The 24,682-nt window shown below is 39.9% G+C and overlaps 1 protein-coding gene across 1 annotated transcript in view; it reads left to right on the top strand.

Moving 5' to 3' along the window:
- The first annotated feature begins 427 nt into the window (after nucleotides 1-427).
- Nucleotides 428-24,682, top strand: part of LOC103776302 (UPF0554 protein C2orf43 homolog) — a 36,454-nt gene continuing 12,199 nt past the window's right edge. Inside the window, exons 1-2 of the mRNA XM_008943807.1 lie at nucleotides 428-947; nucleotides 23,301-23,383. Coding sequence (XP_008942055.1) covers nucleotides 428-947; nucleotides 23,301-23,383 — 603 coding nt within the window. The remainder of the gene's footprint in view (nucleotides 948-23,300; nucleotides 23,384-24,682) is intronic.

Raw genomic sequence — 24,682 nt, forward strand, 5'->3', positions numbered from 1 at the left:
AAGTGGCAGTTATTCTTTTAGAATCATCTTAACATTGAAATGTAATGGAGAGGAGGCATATTCATTCAATTTTGGTTAGTGTGGGTGGGTTTTTAATTATTTTCATTCTCTTTGAAGGCTACAGTGTATTGCATTATCATAACATAAAATAATAACCTGCTTTAGAATATTTCTATGTCATTATTACATATAAAAGGCAATAATATGGACCACTGTAGTGAAGGGGCTGTGTCCTGAGACTCTTGTTCTGACCAACTTAGATTGAACTGCAAATCGAAACCTCCCGTGTCTCGTCAAACTGTAAAGTTACCATCACAGTGGCTGATATTTTTTAATCTGCTTGGTTGGTTTACTTAGAGAAAATAGTTTGCCAGATGAAATGAAGGGCGATGTCCTTTTGCTGCCATAAACCCAGGCCTGGGCTGGGATGCTGGTTCCTGCCTGCTGCCCTCTGCTGGGGTCCTGGCCCGGAGCAGGTGATGGGGCTCTGCTCCTCTGCTCTCCTGGCAGAACCAGGCTCCTGTTTGCTTTCTCTTTGGAGAAGTTTACCGTGGGGTGCTGCAAAGCCTGCCCGCACGCCTGGGGTGCAAGGCTCCTGGAAAGCCAGCTTGGGTTCAGGTGGGGGCTCAGTGCCAAGGGAGGTCTCCTGGGCTGGGATGTGGTGCTGCAGGGCTTGGCTGACGGTGGTTTTGTGGTGGGCCGGCAGGTTCTGCGCTCCGTGCTGCTGTTCCCGACCATCGAGCGCATGGCTCAGTCCCCCCAGGGGAAGCTCCTGACCCCGCTGCTCTGCCGGCTGCGCTACGCTCTCTACATGCCCGTCTACCTGCTCTCCTTCCTGCCAGAGGGAGTCAAGGCCTCCCTGGTGCGGTTCGCTCTGCGAGGGATGAAGACCTGTGATGAGTCTTCCATAACAACCTCCGTAAACCTCTTCAGCGTGGACTGCATCGGTGAGCACCTGTCTCTGTCCTTGTTACGTCAGCTTTTGTGTGTTCTCATTTAGTAAACGTTGATGTGGGCAAAAGCTTAGTACAAAAGCATGAACAAGCTTTGAAGGACAGGTCTAATCTCTTCTTGAATTAAGACCTGGGTCAGGAAAATCTCAAATGAGTCAATTAAAAAAAAAGAAAAGGAGAAAATAAGAAACAAGATATTTTCCCTGAGGATATATATTTTTTAAGAAAATTGACTTTACAGTATCCGATGTTACTAAACCTCTGTTTTACAATCTAGTTTATGCTGCTTGTGTCTGCTTACTTTTTGTATTTCATTCATATTTGAACGGTGATAATAAATCAGTCATCAGTTTCACAAAGGGTTCTTTGCATCTATTTTTTTAAAGCTAGGGTTTAATCAGCTGTATAGGTTTTGTCATCTGCATTAGAATACTAGTAAATTCAAAAAAAGGCTTTCAGCCTACAAAGACATACAGAAGTTACTTCATGCACAGAAGAATTTCAGCAGTTTTTTGGACATATGGAGAAAGAGAGAAAATTAATGTTCTTCCAGTGCATATTGTAGGCATATTTTGCACATTCTAGCACAAGAAACAGCTTTAAGAAAGGGAGTAATTTCAGATAAATTATGTTAAGTTTAGAATGAAAACCAGAACATGGACTGTGCTATTCTCCAGGTATTTTGGTAAGTTAGCAGTTGAAAACAATTTGGAATAGAATTGATGTGCTAACACAGTAATAATAGCAAGAAGGAAGTTTTGATTGTGTTAATAGTAGTAAAAACACATTCCTACATTTCCAGTTGTGCTCTGTCTTCTATCAGTTAAATTTTACCTACTAACCATCCAAACAGATGTGCCAGAGTAACTGGGGTTGCAGCGAGGTCCTGCACCTTTCACAGACAGCTGAGGACGTGTTGGCCTGTGTTGGAGGCTTGCTGTAGGACTGGACACAGACTGAAAGCAGGATGGGCAGAGAGGGATCTTACTGCCAGACCTAGGCAGCCCCATTTGGGTTGTATGAACCCGGCATACTAACAGTGGCTCTGCTGCAGTACAAGTTTCTGATAGGAGTCCTATGGTTTGTGGCCCAAGTTCCTCTGAATTTATGGCAGTTTTATGATGACTGAGGAGAAAGCAAGCATGGAGTCATAGGCACACTAGGCTTTCAGGCTTCTCCCTTTGATAATTTGGTCTCAGTGAAAGGTATGTGAAGGTCTGTGGGGTCACTTCTCCACAAGGCAGGAACCCTTCTCTGGTCCCCATAGATAAACTTTTACCTCTCAAAACAGGTTTATCCATATCCAGGGTTATATTGGAAATGGTCCTTGGCCTGCATTACCCTCCAGAAAAAGTGTGACAACTTTTTGTGAAAGCAACTGTTTGTGAAGGCTGCTTGGCCCAGACCACAGCAGTGGCAGGAACAATTTAACTGAATGAATTTTGTCTGCTGCTGTTGGAGTCTGGTGCTCCAAGAGGTTTAGTCCCCAGGTGAATGAGCCTTGCTTAGTCTGTGTGTGTCTGTCTGTTGTAATTTTCTGTGTGCACCAGTTTCTGATCTGTGTCCAAGCTGTAAGGTAAATTGAGGCTAGAAACCAGGCTGAGGGCTTTTGTACTCATAGGATGTGATCTCTGCCTATCCTCAGTTTATTAACTGAATTCATTGCACCAGAATGAAAACCCCTGTGAGCCAATGTCTTGTAAAACTTTGCATAAATAGACCTTATTGATGCAAGTAGTTCCTTTGGGCTTGTGATATCATCACTCTCAAGCAGAATTCCCCTTTGGTTTCTTCTTTGGGAACTAATGATGTTTCAAAGCCCAGTGACTCAGGACCACATATGTGGGTTAATAATCTTAGAGCTTTCCGGATATTGCCTGTTAACCTTCTCTTGTATTGTTTGTGGACAATAGGAAACATAACCATTCAGCAAATATTTGCTAAACCTAGCACAACAACTCAGTCTGTCTCAGGGGACTGCTCATCTTTTGAGTTACTGAAGTCTCTGAATTTGTGGTAAATGTTTTTCTGATTGATTCCTGGCCCCTTAATAAGCTTCTAGATATGGTTCAGGAGCGTTCAGAAAATGAAGTTGTTTCTCCTTTCCAGGAAAGTTGCATGTCAACTCATTAAAAATACACATATTGCCTTTGGCATGTACATGTGTTGCATTACTGTAATTGTAATAAAAGCTGTGATTAAGGGCAGAAAAGATGGTAAAAGTTTCCTTAAAACTAATACGTCCGTTAAAACAAACCAACCTGCCAGGGATTTGTTACCACATCCAAAGCTTAGTCACAACAATGTTTTCTCTCCTCTGAAAGGAAATGAGATTTGAAAGCTTAATTACAGCAGAACTCTAAAGACTGAGTGCTGCTCCCATTGACTTTGAGAGTGAAAAGCTCCATTCAAGTGGCAGCAAAATCAGGACCTTGGTTGACAGAGTTAGCAAAGGCAGAATTTTATTACCTATCTGTCCCACTGTTTCAGATTATGTTTGTTTCTGCTTCTTACCCAAACTCATCTTTACCTTGTTCTGAGTTTACAGTTGATGGTACACAGAAGCCCCAGTCACACAGCAGAAGGCATTGCCATGACACTGTGTAGAAAGGTAACAAAGTACCAGGGGGAAGTAGTGCAGAAAGAGTATGGGTATGGGAAGCTGGGACTGTGAAGAGGGTGGATTGTTAGAGAAGATGGGAAGACAGAGTGTATAAATAATAAAGGACCCATGAGAAATAAGCAAATGGGTCTGAAGGCAGTTTGCCTGTCTGGAATTAAACTTCTAGCACACATATCTGAAGGCAGAAGAAGCATTCCAATGACCCAGCTAGCATCTGGGCACTTGTTTCATGAACCTAGGAGATGAACAGACAGAAAAACTGGACATTAGTGACCTTGAGTTTTCTGAAGCATTGTCACTCTGTTTACTCAGGCTAGCAAAACAAGGCTACCCCTGTCCACCACACTGGTAGTGGTTCTACAAATCATGTACAGTCCTGCAATGCTGGAATACTTTGGCACTTCAGTACACTGAAATTTGTAAACATTTTTCAGTGACAGATGCCAGTAGCAGCCTTACAGTGACAGTAAACCGTTCTATCTGCAGGGGACAGGATTTATTGTCCAGCCATTTGACTGGCAAACTTCCTGCATTTGTTTCTGTACAGTTTCCACAAAAGCACAGACATTACATAATAGGTAAACACTGCAAGGCTTTTTGGAGAGGCGGGCTCACGGGTCAGAGGTTAACGTCTGCATGACAGTGAAGGCACAGATAAGCACAATAGCAAGAAAACCCTCTAACTGGCCCAAACGAGGCATGTCCTCTGTGGTCTTGAACCTGCGACTTCCCTGGAGGAATCTGCCTGTTTGTTTGACCTGTCTGGGGAGCAGGGGAGCACAGCAGCCTGGGCTGGGGGAGGTCTGCTGTGTGCAGCTCAGGCACACTGGGAGGGAGGGGACTCAGAAACCTTCAGTGAGGGGTTCGGATAGGTTTAGGCTGTCACACAAATGCAGGAGATGCTGGAGATGGTAGATTTCCAGTTTATTTTAAGCATCCAAAAGATGTTGTAAGAACACAAGGAACTAAGATTAAACTTCAGAGTTTGGATCTAAGTTTTATCTTGTTGCAAGTGTGGAGACATGCAGACTTCATGTGGAGTGTTTATACTTCCCTCATTTTACAGGGAGAAAAGGGCAAAGACAGTTTCAGGCACTCCACTCTTATGCCCCCAGGACTGCATAGGAGGCGAGAGTCCTGACTGAGGAATTGAGGCTCATCTCCCAGCAGTAGATACCTCACTCTTCTGGCTCTACAGGGTGGCAGAATTACATCCCAGAAGTGCCATAGAGTAAAAAGCTTTCTCATAGGATAAAGTTTGCAGAACTATCAAGTAGCATCTGGGAGATAAATCTGTATCAAAAGCCAGTGAAATGTAGGCTTCCAGGAGCTATGAAAATGGAACACAGGCTTTTACATGGACTAAATTTTTTTCTCAAGGGAGTGAACTGGAAAATTTCATCCTGGATTTGAATTATCCCAACCTTGGGAGCCGTCACATCTTGAGATTTGCTTTTATTCCAGTTCTCTTTTCTTAACCAGAGAGATTTAAAATATGACACTATGAGTGGTTTTCATCTGACCACTGCAGACATCATGCTGTCTGAGTAGCTGGCATCTGAAGCAGGACAGGTGAATCACATCCTGCAGATGACTGTTTCTCTTTGCTGAATTCAGAGGGACCCTCCTCTACTAGAGACCTAAATTTAGGAGCTAAATCCCACTCTGTATCTACTGGCTGTTTATTTTGCTGCAGACATCAGAAAACAGTGTGGTCTGAGTTGTCCATGCAGCCTTTACCCTTGCTGACAGGGCAGTCAAATATCCCATGCTTTGGCTGCATTGGAATTTACAGTTGCTGGTTTCTAGTGAGGGCCCTGTTATTTGCTTCCTACCTTCTTTGGAAATTCATTTTATATCTCCACCTCTATTTCCTGACATATAAGATGGGAATTTTTGAAGTGTTCTTTTTTTGTGACTAAAATGCTGTAGAAATACTTACCTAACTGAAATACTTGGGAAAGGACAGTGTGTGCTGTTGTATTTGTGGCTCTCAGTATCTCCTCTCTCTATTCTGCTCCTATTTTTCAGAGTTAAAAAACGTGTTTAAAGTATTAGATAAGCACTTGATAAATTCACCTGAAATGGTGAAATGAGTGGACTTGGCCTCCTTAAAGATTTTTTTTTTAAAAGCTATATTACCATATAGGTAAAATTAAATTTACTTTTCCTTTTTTTTTTTTTTCTTTTTAATTAAAATTATGTTCTTTTCTTGCATTTAAATGAAAATCTGACTCCTAAAAATAACGGAAGATAATTTGAGAACTTCTAAATTCAGCATGGAAGACAGAGATCTTTTGATTATTGAAATGAAAACTGCCCGTTGAGGCACGCAAGGCCAGGAGGGAGTTTGTGCATTATATTCTCATCTAGGTTTTTTTATTTCAAACACTGCACTAGCATATTTAAAGAAGAACCTGACATTCAAGACAAGCAATGAGCTATTGCCCAGCATTGCATAGCTGATCAGCAGCTGAACTGTACATAGACCTACATCCCAGGGGAGCAGCTGACCTACTGAACTAGCTTGACAGTTAGTTTGACTTTATATCTATCTATACATTTCTTACTCATGAGCAGCTTTCACAAACCACGTTGGCTAGGCAGGCTGACAGTTGATTTTAAAATGCAGTGCATTTTTTGATACAGAATCTGATGCCACAGGGAATTTCAGGTAGCACCTTGCAATCTCACACCTACATTTTTCAGAGTGAGCAGGAGAAAAGAAGGTTTCCTTTGCCCCTCACCACTGGGCAGCTATGCAGGTCTTTGAACCTAGACCACCACATCTTCAAGTTGATTTTCAGGGTGACTGAAATCAAAGCCTTGGTAGGAAAAAATTAATTGCTTGCTTTCTTCTGATGAATGTAAGTTTTAGATAACTTCTGGCTATAAGGCAGAATTTGTTTCAAGGATATTTTTCTGCTTTTATAATTAGATATGTATAGAATTCAGACATGATGTATAACTAGATAATTTCACAGAGAACAGAAATTACTGATGGTCCATAACTTAGGTCTACATAAACTAAACAATGTTAAATCTGACCAGTGTAGTGTAGTGTATTACAGGTGGGCAAAAAGGATGAAGCTCTCTAGGTCTCCTCTCTTCTTCCTCTGTGCATTTTTGATACTCAGTGGGGCAGAACAAAGTCAAGATGATACAGCAGATAACCTCCCTTCCTCTCCCTAGCATCTACCTAATTAGGATTCAAGAAAAGTAATTTTTCCTGAAATGAGGTAACTCTACAGCTGTCCCTTACGAGATGTTTTTGCCTGAACGCAGTGCTGCCAGCTCTTGCTGGTGGTCAGAAGGCTGCTTTGGGTAGCCCTGCAGTCCCAGCCCGTGTGCTCCGTCCTCTGCTTCGGCAGAGTTCCCAGCAGGCTCCTCTCTGCTGTCACAGTTGAGTCCTTTCCACTTCTGACATTTTAAGTGATGATGGTAATATGTATTTCTGCAAAGTGTTTAAGAGCGTGTTTCCTTACCTGTGGAAACACAGTAATATTTTATCACCTGCTTCGCAGGAAAAGGGGCCAAAGAATAACAGTCTTTAATATTTTCATGTTTCCTCTGCTACTGTTTATTTTCCTGTGTGATGCCTGACTAAAATGTTTGTTTAATGTAGCTGGACAACTCACCTTACCAAGGCAGCACTTAAGCTGACGGAAAAACCTCACATCTGCTTTATTCTTTCTGGGAGTGAACTAAACTTTTCCTTACTGCAGAGTAGGATGCTCATATTAAATTACTGCAGGAAGGCAATGACTTTTATGTATTTATAGCCCTATTTATTTTTTAAAGTCAATCTGCTTCATAATTTACCCCATTTCCAAGAGAAAGAAAGAAAGAAGTTTAACAAGGGCTTTTATTACTTGCAAAAGCTTTTACTTTCCTGTGAAAGCCTTGTGAAAATAATAGTAATAATGTGGAAATTTCTCATTGCATTTATTTCTGTTAATTATTCCTCTTTTTATTCTTGGGGGTGAAAACCCAACGTAAAAAATTCCCATCATAAATATTACTCATAAAGCGTGAATGTTTTGGTAGTGGAACTGCTGATCATTTCCATGAAATGTGAGGCGCGGTTGGGATTTGGTTGGGGAAGGGGAGATTGTTTATTCACCTCTAATGGGGTTTCATCCCCAGGGATACCATTTACTCCCACAAATTTGCAGCAAGTCTAATGATGTGTTGCAAATGGCATGAAAAAGGAAGGGGTAACATCAACACAGCAGAAAGGATGTTGAAAATAAGTGTATGCCAGTTACGTGCTAGCAGCTACAGTTGCTTTGTGTTAGCCAGTATCAGATGGTCGTCTGCACATTGGCATTTTATTTTTCCTGGACCCAGTACAAAGCCCCCTGAAGTCAGGGGAAGGATTGCCTTCTGCAGCAGGCTTGTGCCTTTTGTCTCAGAGATGTCTATCTGAACTCCTCCAAAGAAGCAGAGCTTGTGGCTCTGTCGTAACTTGTGTTTACTGGTTGGGAATTCAGCTTGATTCATTGAACTCTTCCATCTGCAGTCCCAGTAAGTCACTGAAACAGGCACTAAACCCACACCCGTGGATAAACTATAGGCGTTTCTATCTTGGAATATGTTTGGGTTTTTAAAATGGCTTCTACAAAGCTGCTAACTAAAGCAATACCTGTCATTCTGTGTGCCTGAAGGGGACACTGGTCTGGATATAATTCCTACAGTCAGCTAAGACAATAATGCAATTTGCTTTGCTGCTGCTTCTTGTCATGAAAACATCCACCACCACTCACCATCTCCCTTGCCTAATTGTTTCATTTGACAGTATTGATGAGGAGAAAATGCCTAGAGGCTTCATGTGTCTGTGGAGGAAGTGCTGGCTTATCTTGAGCAGGCCCAGTGCTGCAGGACATTGCTTGCTGGTTAGTGCAATTGTCAGGGGTGTTTAAAGTGTGCTTTAAAAACTGTGGTTTATGGTTAATGAAGGATGGTGTAAAGTTCACCTTTCATACCAATCAAAGCTGCTCCACCTGAAGGGCGGTTCACCTTGTTCAAAGGGGGGATGGCCCAGTTGCTGGATTTCATCAGGGTTCCTCAAGAAAAACTCAACATCAGGTCCTGGTCCAGAAAAGCAGTGATGCTGACCTGCATATAGCTACTCACAGGCATAAACCCTTCTCTAGTAGACCATAATAATCCCAGTAGAGCTGAGGCAGGAACCAGTATGGATCTGTTAAATTGCTGCAGACAATGCCCATCCTGGCCATTGCCTGTGGGACTGAGCACCACCTACATCAGACCCTTCTATGCCCCTTTTGCAGGGAGACACTTTCCACAGTCAAAAATCTGGACCATAGGCAAAATCCCATCATCAGAGTCATCTACCAGGGTATGTGAGAGCTTAAACTGGAGATTAATTTTTCCAGCTAAGGGATAGTTTTCTCATTTGAAGATGATGGGAGTTGTTCCAAAGTAACTTAGGGCAAGATTAAGTCCACAGACTTTTCAGTTGCCATCACACACCCCACTTCACCTTTACATGCTTCATCATACAAAATGAATGAGTTATTGTTTGTAAAGTACCTGGGTATAATTGTTAAATAAATTTTTAGTGTTGCCTTCAGCCTCTACTGTGCTTTCTCAAGCACAGCTGACTGATTTTCTTCTATAGTTCTGATCTTCCTGCAACTATAGGACGAAACAGATGATTGGAGAAGTCCATCATAACAATTGGGACTGTTTCTGTCTATTTATGCCAGTCATGGTTATATATTAACTGGTATGTTTTCATTCTAAATTCAAGTGTAAACTTAAGCAGAATCCAAAGTCAATGTTTACATCCTGTTAACCTCTAAACATCAACATTTAATCTGATGTGTGTGTCATGTGTGGAAGCACATGTTCCTGTGTTAGTCATCCCTGGTACTAAGCAGTCCTTCTGTTTGATGTTTTAAACAATAACTTTTAAGATATTTCCAAGATTGCTGTTGGCAATAATTACTGGTAGAAAATATGTTTTCACCATAGGAAATTACACTGCTGTTTGGCATTATTAGTTCTTACCACTGTTTTCTGACTTTCTGAGGAATGACAGAGATTGCTTCCTCAGGAGCTAAGGATAAACTGGAAAGAAAACTAGTGTTACACTCCTCTGAAGAACCTTACAATAAGATGGACAACTCTTACCAGGAAAAAAATGTGACCCAGTAGTAGTACATTCCCTGAGGAAATCTTATTTTCAAAAGTTCAATCTACGTTTTGCAGGGCATTTTGAATTAGCATGAGAATCCAACCCAGAATTGATTCATCCCTTTGCAATTTAAGCAATTTTGCTTTAGAGTTTAGAGGACTTCTGAAAGAGTTGTGTTACAGCATGTCAAAGTATAGCTGAGCTCTGTTGCACATGGAACTAGCAGTCTTTGGCAATAATTGTACCACTGAAGTCAGATTATTTTCTTCTGTTACCCTCTGCTCTTAGTCCCTCAGAAGGATGAGCAAAACTCTGCTTGTGAATCTGCAACTCAGTGTTGAACAGGCACGGATTTAGAAACAGGCTGTAAAATCTGTGGAGCAGAAATGATGTTTTTTCCTGATAGTCTGAAGACATGCCAAAGCCAGCTCTTGACTGGGAGCTTTAGCACCCCACACACTGTAACTAATTGTTAATTACACAAAAAGATCCAAGCAGGCAGTCAGTTACGACTCTTCCCTTTTTCTACCATTACCATCAAATTACCAATTTACTTGTACATTGTCTGGTTTACCTTTACAGAGGCCAAGAGTGGGAATTAAAACCTGACAATGCTTTGCATATTTTAAAATATTTCTCAAGCATTTTGTAATCAGAGTATTGTGAAATTATCCTGCTGCCAAGCAAATTTACAAAGGGAGGTGTCAGTGAAGCCTTCTGGGACGAGACATAAGAAATTGTGCAGGTTCTGTGGGAGTCCCTTGTGTGACAGGAGAAAGCATCATTTCTGGCTTTTCTATGTGCAGTGCTGCCAGTACCTGACAAAAATGTGTCCCCAGTCTCTACCATGGTCCTTGGCCAACACAAACAACACTCTAAAGTAATAGCAGTTAAATGGCAAATGGTGAAATAGCAGATGCGCTCTGTGAAAAATTTGACAGTAAATGATAGTTTTGCAAGGCAGAGCATCTGAACTGCCCTGGGAAACTGCAGTGTCAGTGTGGGATTGAAAGATGTATGGAAGCAAACTAGGGAGAGTGAGAGACTAATGACAGTGTAATGAGTTTGCTTGGTTTTCACAGGCATAAGACATAGTAATTAAAACCACTGCACTTCCTCGAAAGAATATTTGCAAGTATGCAGGGGTGTACAGAGATTGGAGCCAGTGTCATGGGGCTTTGGCTTCCTTAACCATGAAAAGGTGATTAACATTGAAACATTTAGGAAAGAAGGCTTGAGGATGAGTTTAAGGGAAAAATAAAACAAACTGCTACATCATTATGAGTAAAAGTGTGCTTACTGAGGATCTAAAATTACAGTAGACAAAGAAATTCATAGACATCAAAAGAATATTGGCAGGAAGATGGTAAGTGAACTAGTTGATGTGCATTTAATGTCAATTCCAAAAATATGGAAAATAAATAAGTGTTGCAAGCCTTTAAAAATCATCCAAATTATTAATGAATTGGCTAAACAGACATAGATGAGGTAACTGACAGAAGTAGAACATCAGCATGAAGGGACATAACTTGCTTGGGAAAGAAGAGCAAGGAGAAAGGGTGAGAGTGGATGGACTTGTCTTTGCATCCAGATATTAAAGACTGGGAGACCTGTTGAATATTATGTCCACCAAACCATGACAAATGGACTCAAGAGACTCTTTTTGAGAAAATTCCAAGCCATCCAAAGTGCAGTACTTAGTGCACTTGATGGCTATAGAAGAAGGAATCCAATAATATATAGAGTGTTTAGGTAGTTTTTATAATGCATTGCCTTTTAGATCTAGATATGTATCAGAAAAATCAGTTGCCAAAGATTATATGTCAGTTTGATACAGAGAATTTGAAGGTGGGCGGTAGATTGGCTGAGTACATTCACCAAAGGGTAACACTTGTGCTAGGACAGAAACACATAACATGTCTACAACAGAGAGCTCTATTTATCCACAAATCCCCTTAAATCCTACCAGTGGATTTTAAGTGGATCCATTAGTCAGTGAAGAGATAAACGTAACACTTGTCTAATCTATCTAGGTGTGCCTACTTTAGGATGAGATCAATTACGTTCTTTCCACTGATTGAAGAAAGCAAAACTAAGCCTTAGATATCCACATATAATCAGGTGAATCCCATGACAGATACCAAGAAATTATGACCTTCAAGGAAAAAAAATAAATAGAGTTGTTTAAAGTAAACAAAGTGTAACTGAAGGACATGGTAAGAGTTTTCAGGTAAAGGAGAATAATTTGATCCATGGTAGACATGTAACGTGTAGTGGAGTACATTGCAACAAAAGTGATTCCAATTAGATTTTAGTTAATGATAAGAATGGAATTCTAGACTGCATTTCCTAGGAAGATAACAAAACTTTCATCATCTGTGCTTCCTAAGGACAAGATGGGTAAATATCTGCTGAAAGTGGCACAATGTCATTGATTGTCCTTAAGACAAAAGACCAGTGGAGTTCCATTCCAGCCCTACAGTTTCATGCACGCTAATTAGAGATTCAAGAGTAGCATCCAGAATTTCAGAACTCTTAATGAGTGACAATGTGCCATAGTAAGAACCAAATAAAACATAAACAGATGCAACATAGAATCTTTGAGGAAACCAAAATACAGACAAAAAATGTCAAGCGTTAGTTACAAGCACATCTGAAAGTTCAGAAAATATCTGGCTGAATGTCTGAATGAATCTGCATTCTGCAGGATGCAGAAACATTATAGCAGGACCTGCCAAAGATGGGTAGGTTACCTCTAGAAATGAGCTAAATGAGTATAGGACTCGTGGTAGCACTGGACTATGATCATCCCCACTGTTTAATTATTACTGAATTTTCTGGTATGGTTTTAGCCTTCTCCAACTAGCATTCTCTTGGCATTCAGGCACCACTCAGGAGTTAGCACTGCCACGCACTCTTCCCAATAAGCAGTCTGGGTAAAGGAAAAATTTAATTCTGTGAAAACAAGCCCTTCTATTCCAGTTAGCCTCAGGGCCACAAAATAGTTGTCTTCACAATTGTCAAAGCAGAAGAAGCTGAGAAACTGATAAAGCAAAAGATGATGCAGTTAATGTTTGAAGGGTGGTACGATGGACTAGGATAGGCATTTTAGAAAGGTATCAATCAGTGAAAAGAGGGAAGAGTATCAAAGCCAAGCCTGTGTGGAAACATGTTCTTTAAAGAGTGCTGTTTGTGGAACAACAGAGCAGATTGTTCTGTTACAAAGGAGCACTAGATAATTCTATAATTAAGTGCAGGCAATAAATCATCATTTTCCAAACTATCAAGCCATGTCTAGAAGAACTATACTATGCCCTGAATTTAAGTGTTAGCCTGTAAGTCTCTAACATCAAAGAAGGCAAATTAAAAGAGAGCTTTGCTCAGACTTTCATGTTAGACATATGGACTACGTAAGCAAGTTGTAGCTACTCAGTTTTCACCTGAATGTAGCAGAATTGAAGTGGTGACAAATATTGCTGAAAAATTGGTTCAAAATTGGATGATTCTAAACTTCATTATACTAACTGAGTTATACTATTGAGTTACATAGGAACTAATATCTGGAAATGAGATTCCAAGTCCATCTTGGCCAGTCTTTCATTTCCAACAACACTCAGAACAAAATGCTTTCAAAAAGGGGAAAAAACTCTGCAATAGAAAAGTCTACTAATTAATAAAGGCATTGCTCTTAGAGGTAGAGGCTTAAAGACCTGAGGCTTTTGCAATAGTATGTAACTCTTAAGTTTTGGTTGTAGATCGTTAGTCGAGTTCTAAATATTTGTTGACTTCCAGTGCCTTTGTTGTCATTTCCTGATTTCTTGGCCCTGAGAGGTTTTTACTGTAACAGGCTGTGTCCCATATGCTGTATCATATGTGGTGTAAAATGGATTTCCTTTTACAGGTTCTGACCATCTCTGCCTCTTAGTATTCCTTTGTATTATAAATGAGTTGCAAAAGATTTTTAAAGAGCTAAAGGGATCTCTTCTAGGCCTGGTTGCACTTCAGATTTGCGTTTTTTAATCATAATAAGCTGTCTTTTATTAAATGCCTCAAACACAAGGGAGGACAGAGACCAGCTGGAAAGCATTATTTGATTGAAAAATACATGAATTAACTAAATGACATTCAATCTGGAAAAATTAAGCTAATAGAATACATGAGAAGTTTCCAAAATTTCTAAAGCGTAGGTTCTCTGTAGGTGGGGAACAGAATCAAGGGAGCCAGAAGTAGTGGGCAGGTGAGGGAGGACAGGAGGGGTGATGGAAGTGTGCCCTGCTGCAGAGTCTCAGCATACCCTATGGAAGTAAAGAGAACACCCACAGCCTGCCCTACAGGCACGAAGGAGTCATTGGTCTCTTAAAAACTCCTCCAGTTCTACCTAAAGAAAATTTATGCATTTCTTGGTGAAAAAAGACAGTACTTTAGTATATGGTGGCAAGACAGCAAGAGAAGTGTCTCCACGCTCTATTTATGTGCTGTGGGGATTGGGTGGTCAAAATACAGGAAGAGTATTTCCATTTGGGAAGCATGGTGAGGGTAGGGCTGCTCCGTTTCCTCTGAACTTATCCACTCTGGAAGTTCATATACTATGTATGTTCTTCCAAGGTTAATCCTGTGTAAATTGTGCTGTCTGGACATTGAAGTAAAAGCTTGGCTCATGTTTCTCCTTGTACCCATTCCAGAGCATAACTCCTACTAACTTACAAAATGGAGAGATATTTTGATGTGTGGGACTTAATAAATTTACACCTACAGCCACAATCTTGTTGATAGAGTCAACATAATCTGAAGCCAACAGCAGTAGGGAAATGAAGTGAGCTCGGGTAACTCTTCATAGTTGTACGTTTATTGTAGTCTGATGAGCAAGCTATTAAAGAATGTGTGTGTGCATCCATTAAAGTGTCTAGATTGGGGCTATCTTCACAACCACTCATTTTTGTTGGAAAAGGAACCATTCTGATTATTTCCTGAAATTCATTAGCCAATGAAGCTGAAAAGGTTGTTTGGGTTTTTTTTTCTTTGTTATTGTCACTGTTGTTTCATTAGTATGGCATCTCTTTCTGTCTATTCTTTCTGTCACAGTACATTTATCTCCTTAGCCCAGCAAAGAATACAATATTGTTTTTATGTAATTAAGATACCAACTACAGAGCAAAACCACACAGAACAAGATCCAGTCATGGCACAACAACACAAAGTTCTTTTTAAATTAATTGAGGGCATGTGCATCTCTCAAAGTTTATCAGGATTATGTCGGAAATACTTAACACTGTTATATTTTATGAATATGTGCACCATGTGTGGGGTTTTTAAGATTTCTTTCCATACAGTCATAGTTCCAACTCATTTTTGATTCCCGCAGATGACATAATACGACCCCTGAGTTTCTAGTTTGAGTTTACAATTAATCTAGCCCTAGTCTAATCTTTTTCTTTGGATATTCAGTGATCAAGAAAGAAGTTTAAAGACTTGAGGAAAAGCACATATCTCAGTCCAAGTACAGGAAATCTCTCTATTGCTTCAAGATTCAAGTATAAAGAGAACATTTCTCTGTCCTTAGTTAGAATCATGCTTCCCTGAAATTAGCACAGCTTTCCAAGTTCCAGCATAGATCTGTTGATATCTACAGAGTCAACTGACCATATGTTCGTTTAGATATAGCTCTAAAATCTTTAGAAAGTAAGAATAATGCTGCTAGACAAGTGTTTCTTCGAAATTCAGAAATCTTCTATTTTGTCTGTTATTTGCTTGACTGCATTGTGGCTCTATCAATGTGTTTGAAGTTCAACTCAGTAGATACAAGTATTTATGTAACAACCGGCTAATTGAATTGGTGGTTAAAAAACCCTAAGCACTGAAAAGCTTGATTGATTTCAGTCATTATTGTTTGTGAAAACTAATAATTTAGGTGAAGGATATTAAGTCCTTGCTGTGACATGTTGGGTTAAAGAGCTACCAATGATATAAAGCACTCTTTTCTTTTCTGGATCCTTGGTTTGAGCCCAATCAGGGCTCCTCTGTCACAAAACCACCACAAATAAATCAAACACATTTTGGCACAGTTTGTCGTCTCTGCTTAGCAAATGTATGAGACTAAACTGACACTGATCCTTAATCACCTTTAATCCATGCAGAGGGAATGATCCTACCAGGGCAGGAGAAAGGTCATTGGCAGGATCATGGGGAGAAAGTAAGTTGGCAGTTAATTTCATAAGCCTGACCTGGGAATAAATGAAGGGCTTCTCTTTTCAGGGTAATCTGTGTATGTATAAGATCTGCATATAAGAAGTTAGGATATCTAAGAAGGTATTTTTTTGTTTTAAGAGCATGATAACCATGGTATTTGTCTGTAAAAACTTTTATTTCACTTTTAAGATCTATGGTTTTATTGTTTATGATAATTATATAATTAACAATAGATTTTTTTTTCATTATTAAACTGTGGTGACCTGGTTATGAATTACAAGGGATAGCAGCAATTTGAAATGAAATAGAATGCTTTGGGGTTCTACAGCTGTTGCCAGATATGTTGGCCAGTTTCTGTAGGTTTGCAACAACATTTTCTTTATTTTTTTGAGAAGTGCTTTACCTTTCCTAGCTGCTGTGTGAAAAACCCTCATGAAAGAATATTTGCAGAGGCCATGATACTGCAAAGATTCACATATGCTTTACTTTCTGTACGTTGGATTATCCCCCTGGCCCAGACTGACTTGTATCAGTCCAGCATGTGCATAAATATGGATCTGAAGGAATGGGATTAGACCACAAAAGTTAAGAAAAAAAAAAATGCTGAAATTGGCTTGAGACTGTTAAACCAGATAAATAAGATTGAATAAGCAAAAATACTTTGGCAAGAAAAGCTAAAAAGCTTCTATACATTCCTTTCCTAGAAATCCTAGGCTGATTCAAGACCAAATCTTCAGGAGCCTATTTCCTAGGTGGGAATAGAAAGCACAGAGGTAATGGGGTTTTGCTCTGCAGCAAAGGATGAAAACAGAATAAACTTTTTCCCTTTCTTCCAAAGTCTTTTTGGGAGAGGACTGCAGTTCAAGTATCCTCAGTGGGTAGAGATGGCTTCTTGAGTCATATGTCTGCAAGACAGGATTTGGGCTTCAGCTCCAGCCTTGATCTTGCAAACCATCCAGGCCAAGTGAAGTGCTCTCAAGTCATTGTGTAGGTCTCAACTGGAGTTCTGAAGTGTTCCCATTCATGTCTGTGAGAGCTCCCTTCTTATTTCAGGGTCTGAATATCCCACGTTACCAGAGGAAACAATGTATTTGGTGTCACCATCTCATTTACACATCTCATCATAGCTGTGGTGTGGTGGGGCTCTTCAGATGCTGCATGTTTGCATGGTTTCTCCTTCAGCAAGCAGGCAGAACAGGCATGCTTTCAGCAGAAAATTCCATCAACTGCACAACTTTTCATAAAGCTCATGCAAATACTGCATGCACCTTCATTTCATGACAAGATTAACTTATTTCAGTAGAATCAAATATCAGTTAGGGATTGATGAAAGACATTCCTAGTTCCAACTACAGAACAGTTCTGATCCTTCAAATATTTAACATTATCACTTAAAGCATTCCTGTTGAAAGAGAAGAGGCAGCAGACCATGTGCAGAAGGGTATGTGTGTGCAGTGTTGTGTCTTCCAAGCCTTTTGTGTTGGCTTCACTGAGACAGTTTAGAAAGATTTGAATTTCAACAAGCACAGTTTTACTCTTGGTACTTGTTCTGGGAATCTTTGGAGAATTTAAGCTAAAGCAAGCATTAACACAGGTTGGAAGTCTTTCCAAAAACTGTAACATCAGGTAGCAAGCACTGACAAGGTGATCTGACAAGATGACCTTCCTCTGCAGAGCCTAGTGAAAGATTTCAGAGGCCATTCATTTTGCTTGTCTCAGCTTCTGCTTGTGCCCCATTCACAGCCTGATTCTCAGAGCTGCTGAAATGCCCATAGTAACAGTCCCTGGGAGCCTTTTGAGCTGGCTTTCTAATTACACACAAAAAGCAAGTGAATTCTCCTGAGTTATTTCCTTTGAAAAAGCAGCTCAGTATTCATGAAATAAGGAAACAGAATAACTTTTTTTTTTTTTTTTTTTTGTAAAAGGAAAGAACTAAATATTCAAAAAATGCCAAGGTTAGCAGAGTATAGCATTAGGAAATAGCAGAGATTTCTCCCTGAACTTGTGACTTAGCTTTTGAGAAAAAAAGCTTTTCTGAAGAAACCCAGTTTGACATTGCACAGCAGCAAGAGAGAAGGTTACTATTCCTGCTCTGGAATGGTATCTCAATATAGCTTTCTACAGCCTTCAAACATGTTACAGTGTAATGTGAATAAGAGGGAAGCAGTAGATTTAAAATATATTGACCTTAATAAAGATTTTTACAGTGTATCCCGTTATGTGCTTATAACAAAAATTGGGAAATACAACATAGCTGAAACCAACTACTAGACAGATGTATGGCTGTTTGGAAAATGGGATTCAGGAGAACTTTTGAAACTGGAAAGAAACTGGAAACTAGTAGGGTTTTGTAGCAGTCTTATCTTCTTCCTTTACTATTCAGTAGTTGTGTTAGGGAAGTGACTGATGGAATACAATGTGTTTACTGATAACACCATGCGAGAATATCCTGCAGATACACTGGAGAGAGACAGGATCAAAATGATCTTCACAAGTTAAGAGAAGTGTTTGGGGTGCAGGGAGGGGAGAATGCTGTCATTCCTCAAAGAGCCAACTTGTTCTGTACATAAATACAAGGATGGTAAGTCACTGCTTAAGCAATAATTCTGCAGGAAAAAGTCCTGGGAATAAGCAGGTTAATGTGTCATGTTGTAAAGCAAGATGTGATTTTGGTACATCTGGAGGGGTACACAGGCTGAAAGAGCTACAGCTCTGCTGCTGCAGAGAGAGACACTCCAGCATGAGCTGAAACAGTGAAATTCAGGACAGGGAAGAGCCACTGGACATATCCAAAGGAAACCAAGCAAGAGTGAATGTAGACCTAGAGAACAGCACCTGAAAGGAGAGATTGTTGGAAGTGTAAGTTATCTGTCCTTTTAGATGCTACCCCTGAGATTAATTGTATTGACTATTTACAATTGGAGGAGCTCAGTGCAACATGCTTAGGTGTGAGTGTGGCAAATACATACCCTTATGTTTCCTGTGGCAGTAAGGTTCATAGTCACTTGAATATGACATTAAAAAGCACTTTGATTGTTCCACATCTTAATGTATTGTGCTGTAAGAGAGGGGAAAACAGAGTATTCTGAGGTATCATGAACACAATGGCAACACCACATCTTTTATTGGACAAAGCTGTGTGATTTCTGCATCACCATCCGCCTCCTATTTATGAAACATAATATATGATTTGATTGGGAATATGAGTAAATGTGCACATTGAATGCCAGTCATTTGAGGAGTCTCTGGTTTCTGATTCCATTCTTTGCATTAATTTAGAAGCTTGTAAGGGAAAAGAATATTTGTATTGTTTGGGTTTTTTTTCCCCACACATATGTTGCTTACCATTTCTTCAGTTTGAATGTTATTTGCTGGTGCTTTGATTTTTACTCTGTCCTCTCTAGGTCTCTCTCACATTTCTCACTGTGTGGTCCTCACAAACTGACTAGCAATGTGTCCTGGGAAAATGCTATCAATAAACTATTTATCCATTGACCAAATAATTAAGAAATAAGTTACCTATGATTTTAATATGAAGCTGGACTAGAATCTAAGGCCAGGATTCATCCCATCTCGGTTTAGGCACTTAAGATCTAAAGGCCTTATCATTGAAAAGAGTCATCCTGAGAGGTGATTTAACCCACTCCAGAAATTATCAAATCACCAGGTTTGTTCAGTAATTATTTAGAGATTTTAGTAATAGTGCTACTTTTTTTTTTGTGTTTGTGATTAATCTAGACCTTATTCCTTGCTGTGGTGAAAACCATCTAACCTAATCCTAATCATCTTTCTTTGCTTCCAGACTATTTTTTGACTCATTACAATCTTTCATTTTACAGCTGTTTAGTTTCAACCAAAGTTTATTGTGAAATGTGACAGAATTTTTAGAAGACCAGCAAATTTTGTCATATGATTGTGTTTATTGAAATGTTCAAAAAATTAAAGATCAGTAAAATGCTGTTTTCCTTTGTAAAATCAGTAGCTATTGGACAGTATTTTCTACTCTCCAAGCTACAGGACAGGTTGATTCTTAGGTAGCAGAATTCTTGTCAACTCAGAAATTCCGTATTTAAGGTTCTTTAAAATGCTTAAATGTACCTTCTAGCCCTGATATATTCTGTATTCTCCACTACTGCTACTTCTTGATACCTCACTACCCAAAGAGAAGTTGCTATTGCCAGAAAAAGAATGTAGAGAGCAGAAACCTCCTGAATATATTGAACAGGAAAGTTCAATGTAAAAAAAAGGAAAGTTATTTAGCTTCCAAACAGGGTCATTATCTTCTTTGGCTACTTCCTTAGCCTGTACAAGTTTTGTTGTAGGCCTCTTGTTTCTGATATACCTAAGGAGTATTTTATTGTTTATTTTTAAATCTTGTAATGTTTGTTCTTGGAAACCTACATTTGCTCTTTGCAATTTCCTCTTACTTAACGCCCGCTGAAGTTTAAGTTCCTGTTTATTGGCTTCCCTAGGATCATGTTTCCAAAATTTGAAGGATTTCTGTTTGGTTGAAATACACTCTTGAACCTTGCCATTTGTCCAGTTTAGCTTAATCCTGCCTTCCTGGTTCCCTCTCTTGCACAGTACACAAGTCATCAAAGACTGTGCCTTTTAAAGTACTGTCAGCCTTGCCTTTGCTGTCTCACAGTTTTACTTTTAGGATCTTTCTGACTAATCTAAGTTTACTAAGTGTGTTAATTCCATTTAGTTTGATTTTTTTTACTATAAAAACAAACAAACAAACACACAAGCAACACAGAAATATGAACAGAACCCACCAAGACCAAGAGGTAGGACAGGGAAACCAGTAAGACTGGAGAAGGGGAGCAGAGGAGTCCTTACTGTTCCCACTTTTGCTGTATGGCTGTGCTGGAGGTGGCGAGCTGCCTGCAGAATCCCAGTGGTGTTGAATGAACCAGTATGTGTCAGGTCCTGCACGGATGGCCACCAGTGTTTCAGCCCTGCCTACCATCCCCTGCTGATGCTGCAAGGCAATGGTAAAAGTTCTGACTGCAGATAGGCTGTCCACCACATCCCACTACCAAGGACCTTATCCTGGACTGGAAAACAGAAGGCCTGGCATACTGAAATCCTCATGCAATGTGTTGGGTAGAAGTGCTGTTGCCCTGCCACATCCAGGCTCTTGCATGTATCGCTTTGTGAAGTCTTCACAAAGTCCAGAGTAACCCCCATCCCTCACCTGCAGGACCAGCACCTAGGGAGGCAAGGGCTGCTCTCCACGTTCTGCCTTTCCTTCTGACACAGAGATGGGCTTTTGGCAAACAGATGGTTTCATTTGTAGGTGTGAGTTTTGAGCATTAAAGTCGTATTTGTCACATTAGAAATAGGAATTAATTTGAAATAGGTTAAATGCTTATGGAATTCCTCATTGTCTTTCATACCTCTACCTGAAGGTTTTTCCAAGATTATCTTTGAAGGTGCATTCTAAAATTTGTGTCCCTCTCAAAACAGAAGTGTATAATGCATCAGTGTTTAGAGCCAAATTGAGAAAATGAGGAAAAGTGTCAGGGTATGAACTTAAGACTTGTAGATGGACAGACTTTTGCCAGCTGCACCACAGGATGAGGTGACCATACAAAACTGTATGGAGGCCCCTTTGCCCAACAGAATAGGATGGGACCAGCAAATTTGCTGCATTGTGTATATGATGTCACATCTGCAACACTTTCATCTTGTCTAGGAAAGGAGGTAATTGCACTCAGCCTCTGAGTCTGTTCAACATTTAATTGAAAAAGCTCTGCAGGCATGTAACTGAATGGCATCTTCTCTGACTGGCTGAGAAGTAAATGCTACTTTCTAGAATGATTTTTTTTTTTCACCTGAGAGCACTTGCTATGTCTTTTAACATTTGATCTCTGGAGCCATCACTGAACTCTGTGGTGGCGTTTTGTTTCCTTAGACCACTGCTGGGATTCAGCCAACTCCACGTTTTGGTCACCACCAAAAGCCTGTGTGATTGCTGTTTCCTCCCCTATCACACACTGTGAGAATGTGTTACCCCTGTCTCAGAGCAGTATCAGATCCAACACTGTTATTAACTATTTGTGCACAAAACTTCATTGGTTCAGATTTTAAAAATTGTCAGTCTTTCCATTTTCTCCTGGTTTTCAGTAGAGGATGCAGTATTTTACACTATTCTCAGTCATTCTAGGACCTGGAAATTGGAATGCTTTAGGGTGATTTAGCTGTTCAGAGCCTTTCCACTGTTCTTACAAACTGATGAGAAGCAATATTGCCCTTCATATAAGTTATTAATGTCTCTGAGACCCAGCAAGCATAGAGGCTTTAGATGGTGAAGACAGGAGAGGCTTGACCATCTTATTATCATGGCAAGCTGACTTGAAAAAAAAAAAAAAAGATAAAAGGAATGCTAATTCTTTGGCTAGTGATATCTGCACATTTCTTCAGTACAGCACTGATGTCAGAAATGGAGGTCCTCCTATTACAACTGGGAGGACCTTTCACTATCTGCAGACATAATGCAACATGGTGGTCCTGTAGCAGTTCTTGATTCTGCAGTTGAGTAACTGCACCCCACAGTTCAGAAGTACTTAGTTCCCACTGCTGTCCTAACATACATGGCACCTGCCAGAACTCAGCACCTCGAAGGATTAGACTGCTTTTAATTATGTGTCCAAATGTTAAACTCAATCATTTATGTCTCTGAGACAGTATCTTGCAGGCCAATGCACAATAAACTGCACTGAGGCATTTTTAATACTTTACATTCCCAGAAGGTAGGGCTTAGGCATTTGGTGTCCAGGCCAGCCCTGTCTGGGTAAGTACCATCAGTATTATGCAGGACTCCACTTTTCATTGATACTTGTATTTGCATTGTTTTTATTATATTTTGTTATTATGTTGAATATTTGAATGACTTGCATGTGGAAATGTCAATAATTTAATGATCTATTGATTAATAATGCTTTTTCAATGTATGCTTTGTATTTAAAAGCCCATCCTTGCAAACATTTCATGGGTGAATGTATCATGCTTACCTTTACTTTTCTAAAGGTATGTAGTGAAAGCTGGTCATCCAAGTCCCATCTCTGTTCAGGGACCATGGGCTGATTCAGAAGTCTGTAAGACAGATGTATAGAGTTATGTTCCAAAGTTGTCTTTCCCTTTCCATTAATTATGGAATTAATTAATGGACTTAAGTCAGTCCATATGCCTTTTAATGATACAGTTAGGTAAGAAATTCAGCCCCTTCTGTAAGTGACATTCTTTTCAGTGGAGCTGTCAAAATGATGACTGCTGTAGTTGTGTTACCTTTTTGCAGGATTTGACCTGTATTATTTTCTCTAAAAGCTTTGGTGTGTGATTACATTATTGCATGTTTCTTTGCCTGCAGCCAACATCTTGTATATGGCAAGCCAAGAAATGATGAAGGTTGTGGAGAGAGACAGTACAACCATAAAGCAAAATTTAAAGAAGGTAACTTATTTCATCTTCAGAGTTTTCATGGGGCGCTCACACACATGAGGAAATGTTACATCCAGTTATATTTGTGCAAAACCAGAATTTCCACAGGCTTGATTCTGCTTTTATGTTAATGTCATTCCGTTGACTTTGGAAAAGCCATGAAAGGGGTCACTGGTCATTAAAATATCATTTGACCACACCTTTGTAGATGTAGGATTCACCTCTAGCAGATGTATTATCCTATCTGATATGTTTTCCTTGGTAGAGGAGAAACAGTCTGCCTTCTGGCTAAACCTGAGTTGTGATTCCCAGTGAGGCCAGTAGTTACAAGCAGATGGCCAGCCTGGGCCTGATTGACTAAATCCTCTGACTTTGCTGCTGGACAGGTCAAGCAGAACATGTACCATCTGTGTTGTGTGATGTCAGTTAATATCATGGGATTTTGCAGCTTGATTTCTCCATGGCAGCAAAACATAATAGAGAGAAGTCAGCGAAATTATTATGGCTCCACAGTTTCAACCCTTTGAATGTAGGGTAAGAGAAAGATACAGAAAATGCACTCCTCAGAGACTGGAGCTGCTACTCTACAAGTAAATACAGTAGTTTCGGGGACCTTTCACCTGCACTGAACTTTCTGGACTGTGTGGGTTTATTCTTGAAAGAGATCCTGGTACAGTTTTGCTCTGGACCCATAGCATTCTCCCAGTCAATTCCCGGGCATGATTCAGGGTTGGCACAAGCCAGGAACTGTTCTTAATTGGAGCTTTGATGTGGTCATCCCATTTTGGAGGCTGAGAGAATTTAATAGTGTGGCCATGGTCAGACAATTTCAGATGGCTTATGAGCCAGAAAACTCACATTTAATAAACTACTATTGGTGCAATCTCTGTGAGCAGATAATCAGTATGACATATAATTCTACTGTGTCCCCTTTCTTCCCTCCATTTCTTTGTATCATCCCTGTCTTTTTTCTAGAAGAATTATCCCAGCACTTTGCACTGGTAGACATTTTCCTTGGAGAATGGAATTTTCTAGGACAGAGGTCCCAGATCTCTGTAAGATTACTTTGTGCCTTGTAAATAGATATGGTACAAAGTTCACTTCATAAATCAGTCTTTCTTTTTTTGGCTGAAAATTGATTTATTTTTTACTTATCCCATTTGCCTCCTCTGCACTTTGAAAGGTATGTTCAGATGTTCCAGTTCTAGTTTTTTTAAAGGAGTTGAAATAGGACATGTGAACAAGGAACTCTCCACTGCACTAGGCATGCCTGATTCTTCACGTTTTTATTGCAGAGCATTACTGCACTTT

Source organism: Merops nubicus, unplaced genomic scaffold (assembly GCF_000691845.1).
Source record: "Merops nubicus isolate BGI_N331 unplaced genomic scaffold, ASM69184v1 scaffold6047, whole genome shotgun sequence".
Lineage (NCBI taxonomy): Eukaryota > Metazoa > Chordata > Aves > Coraciiformes > Meropidae > Merops > Merops nubicus.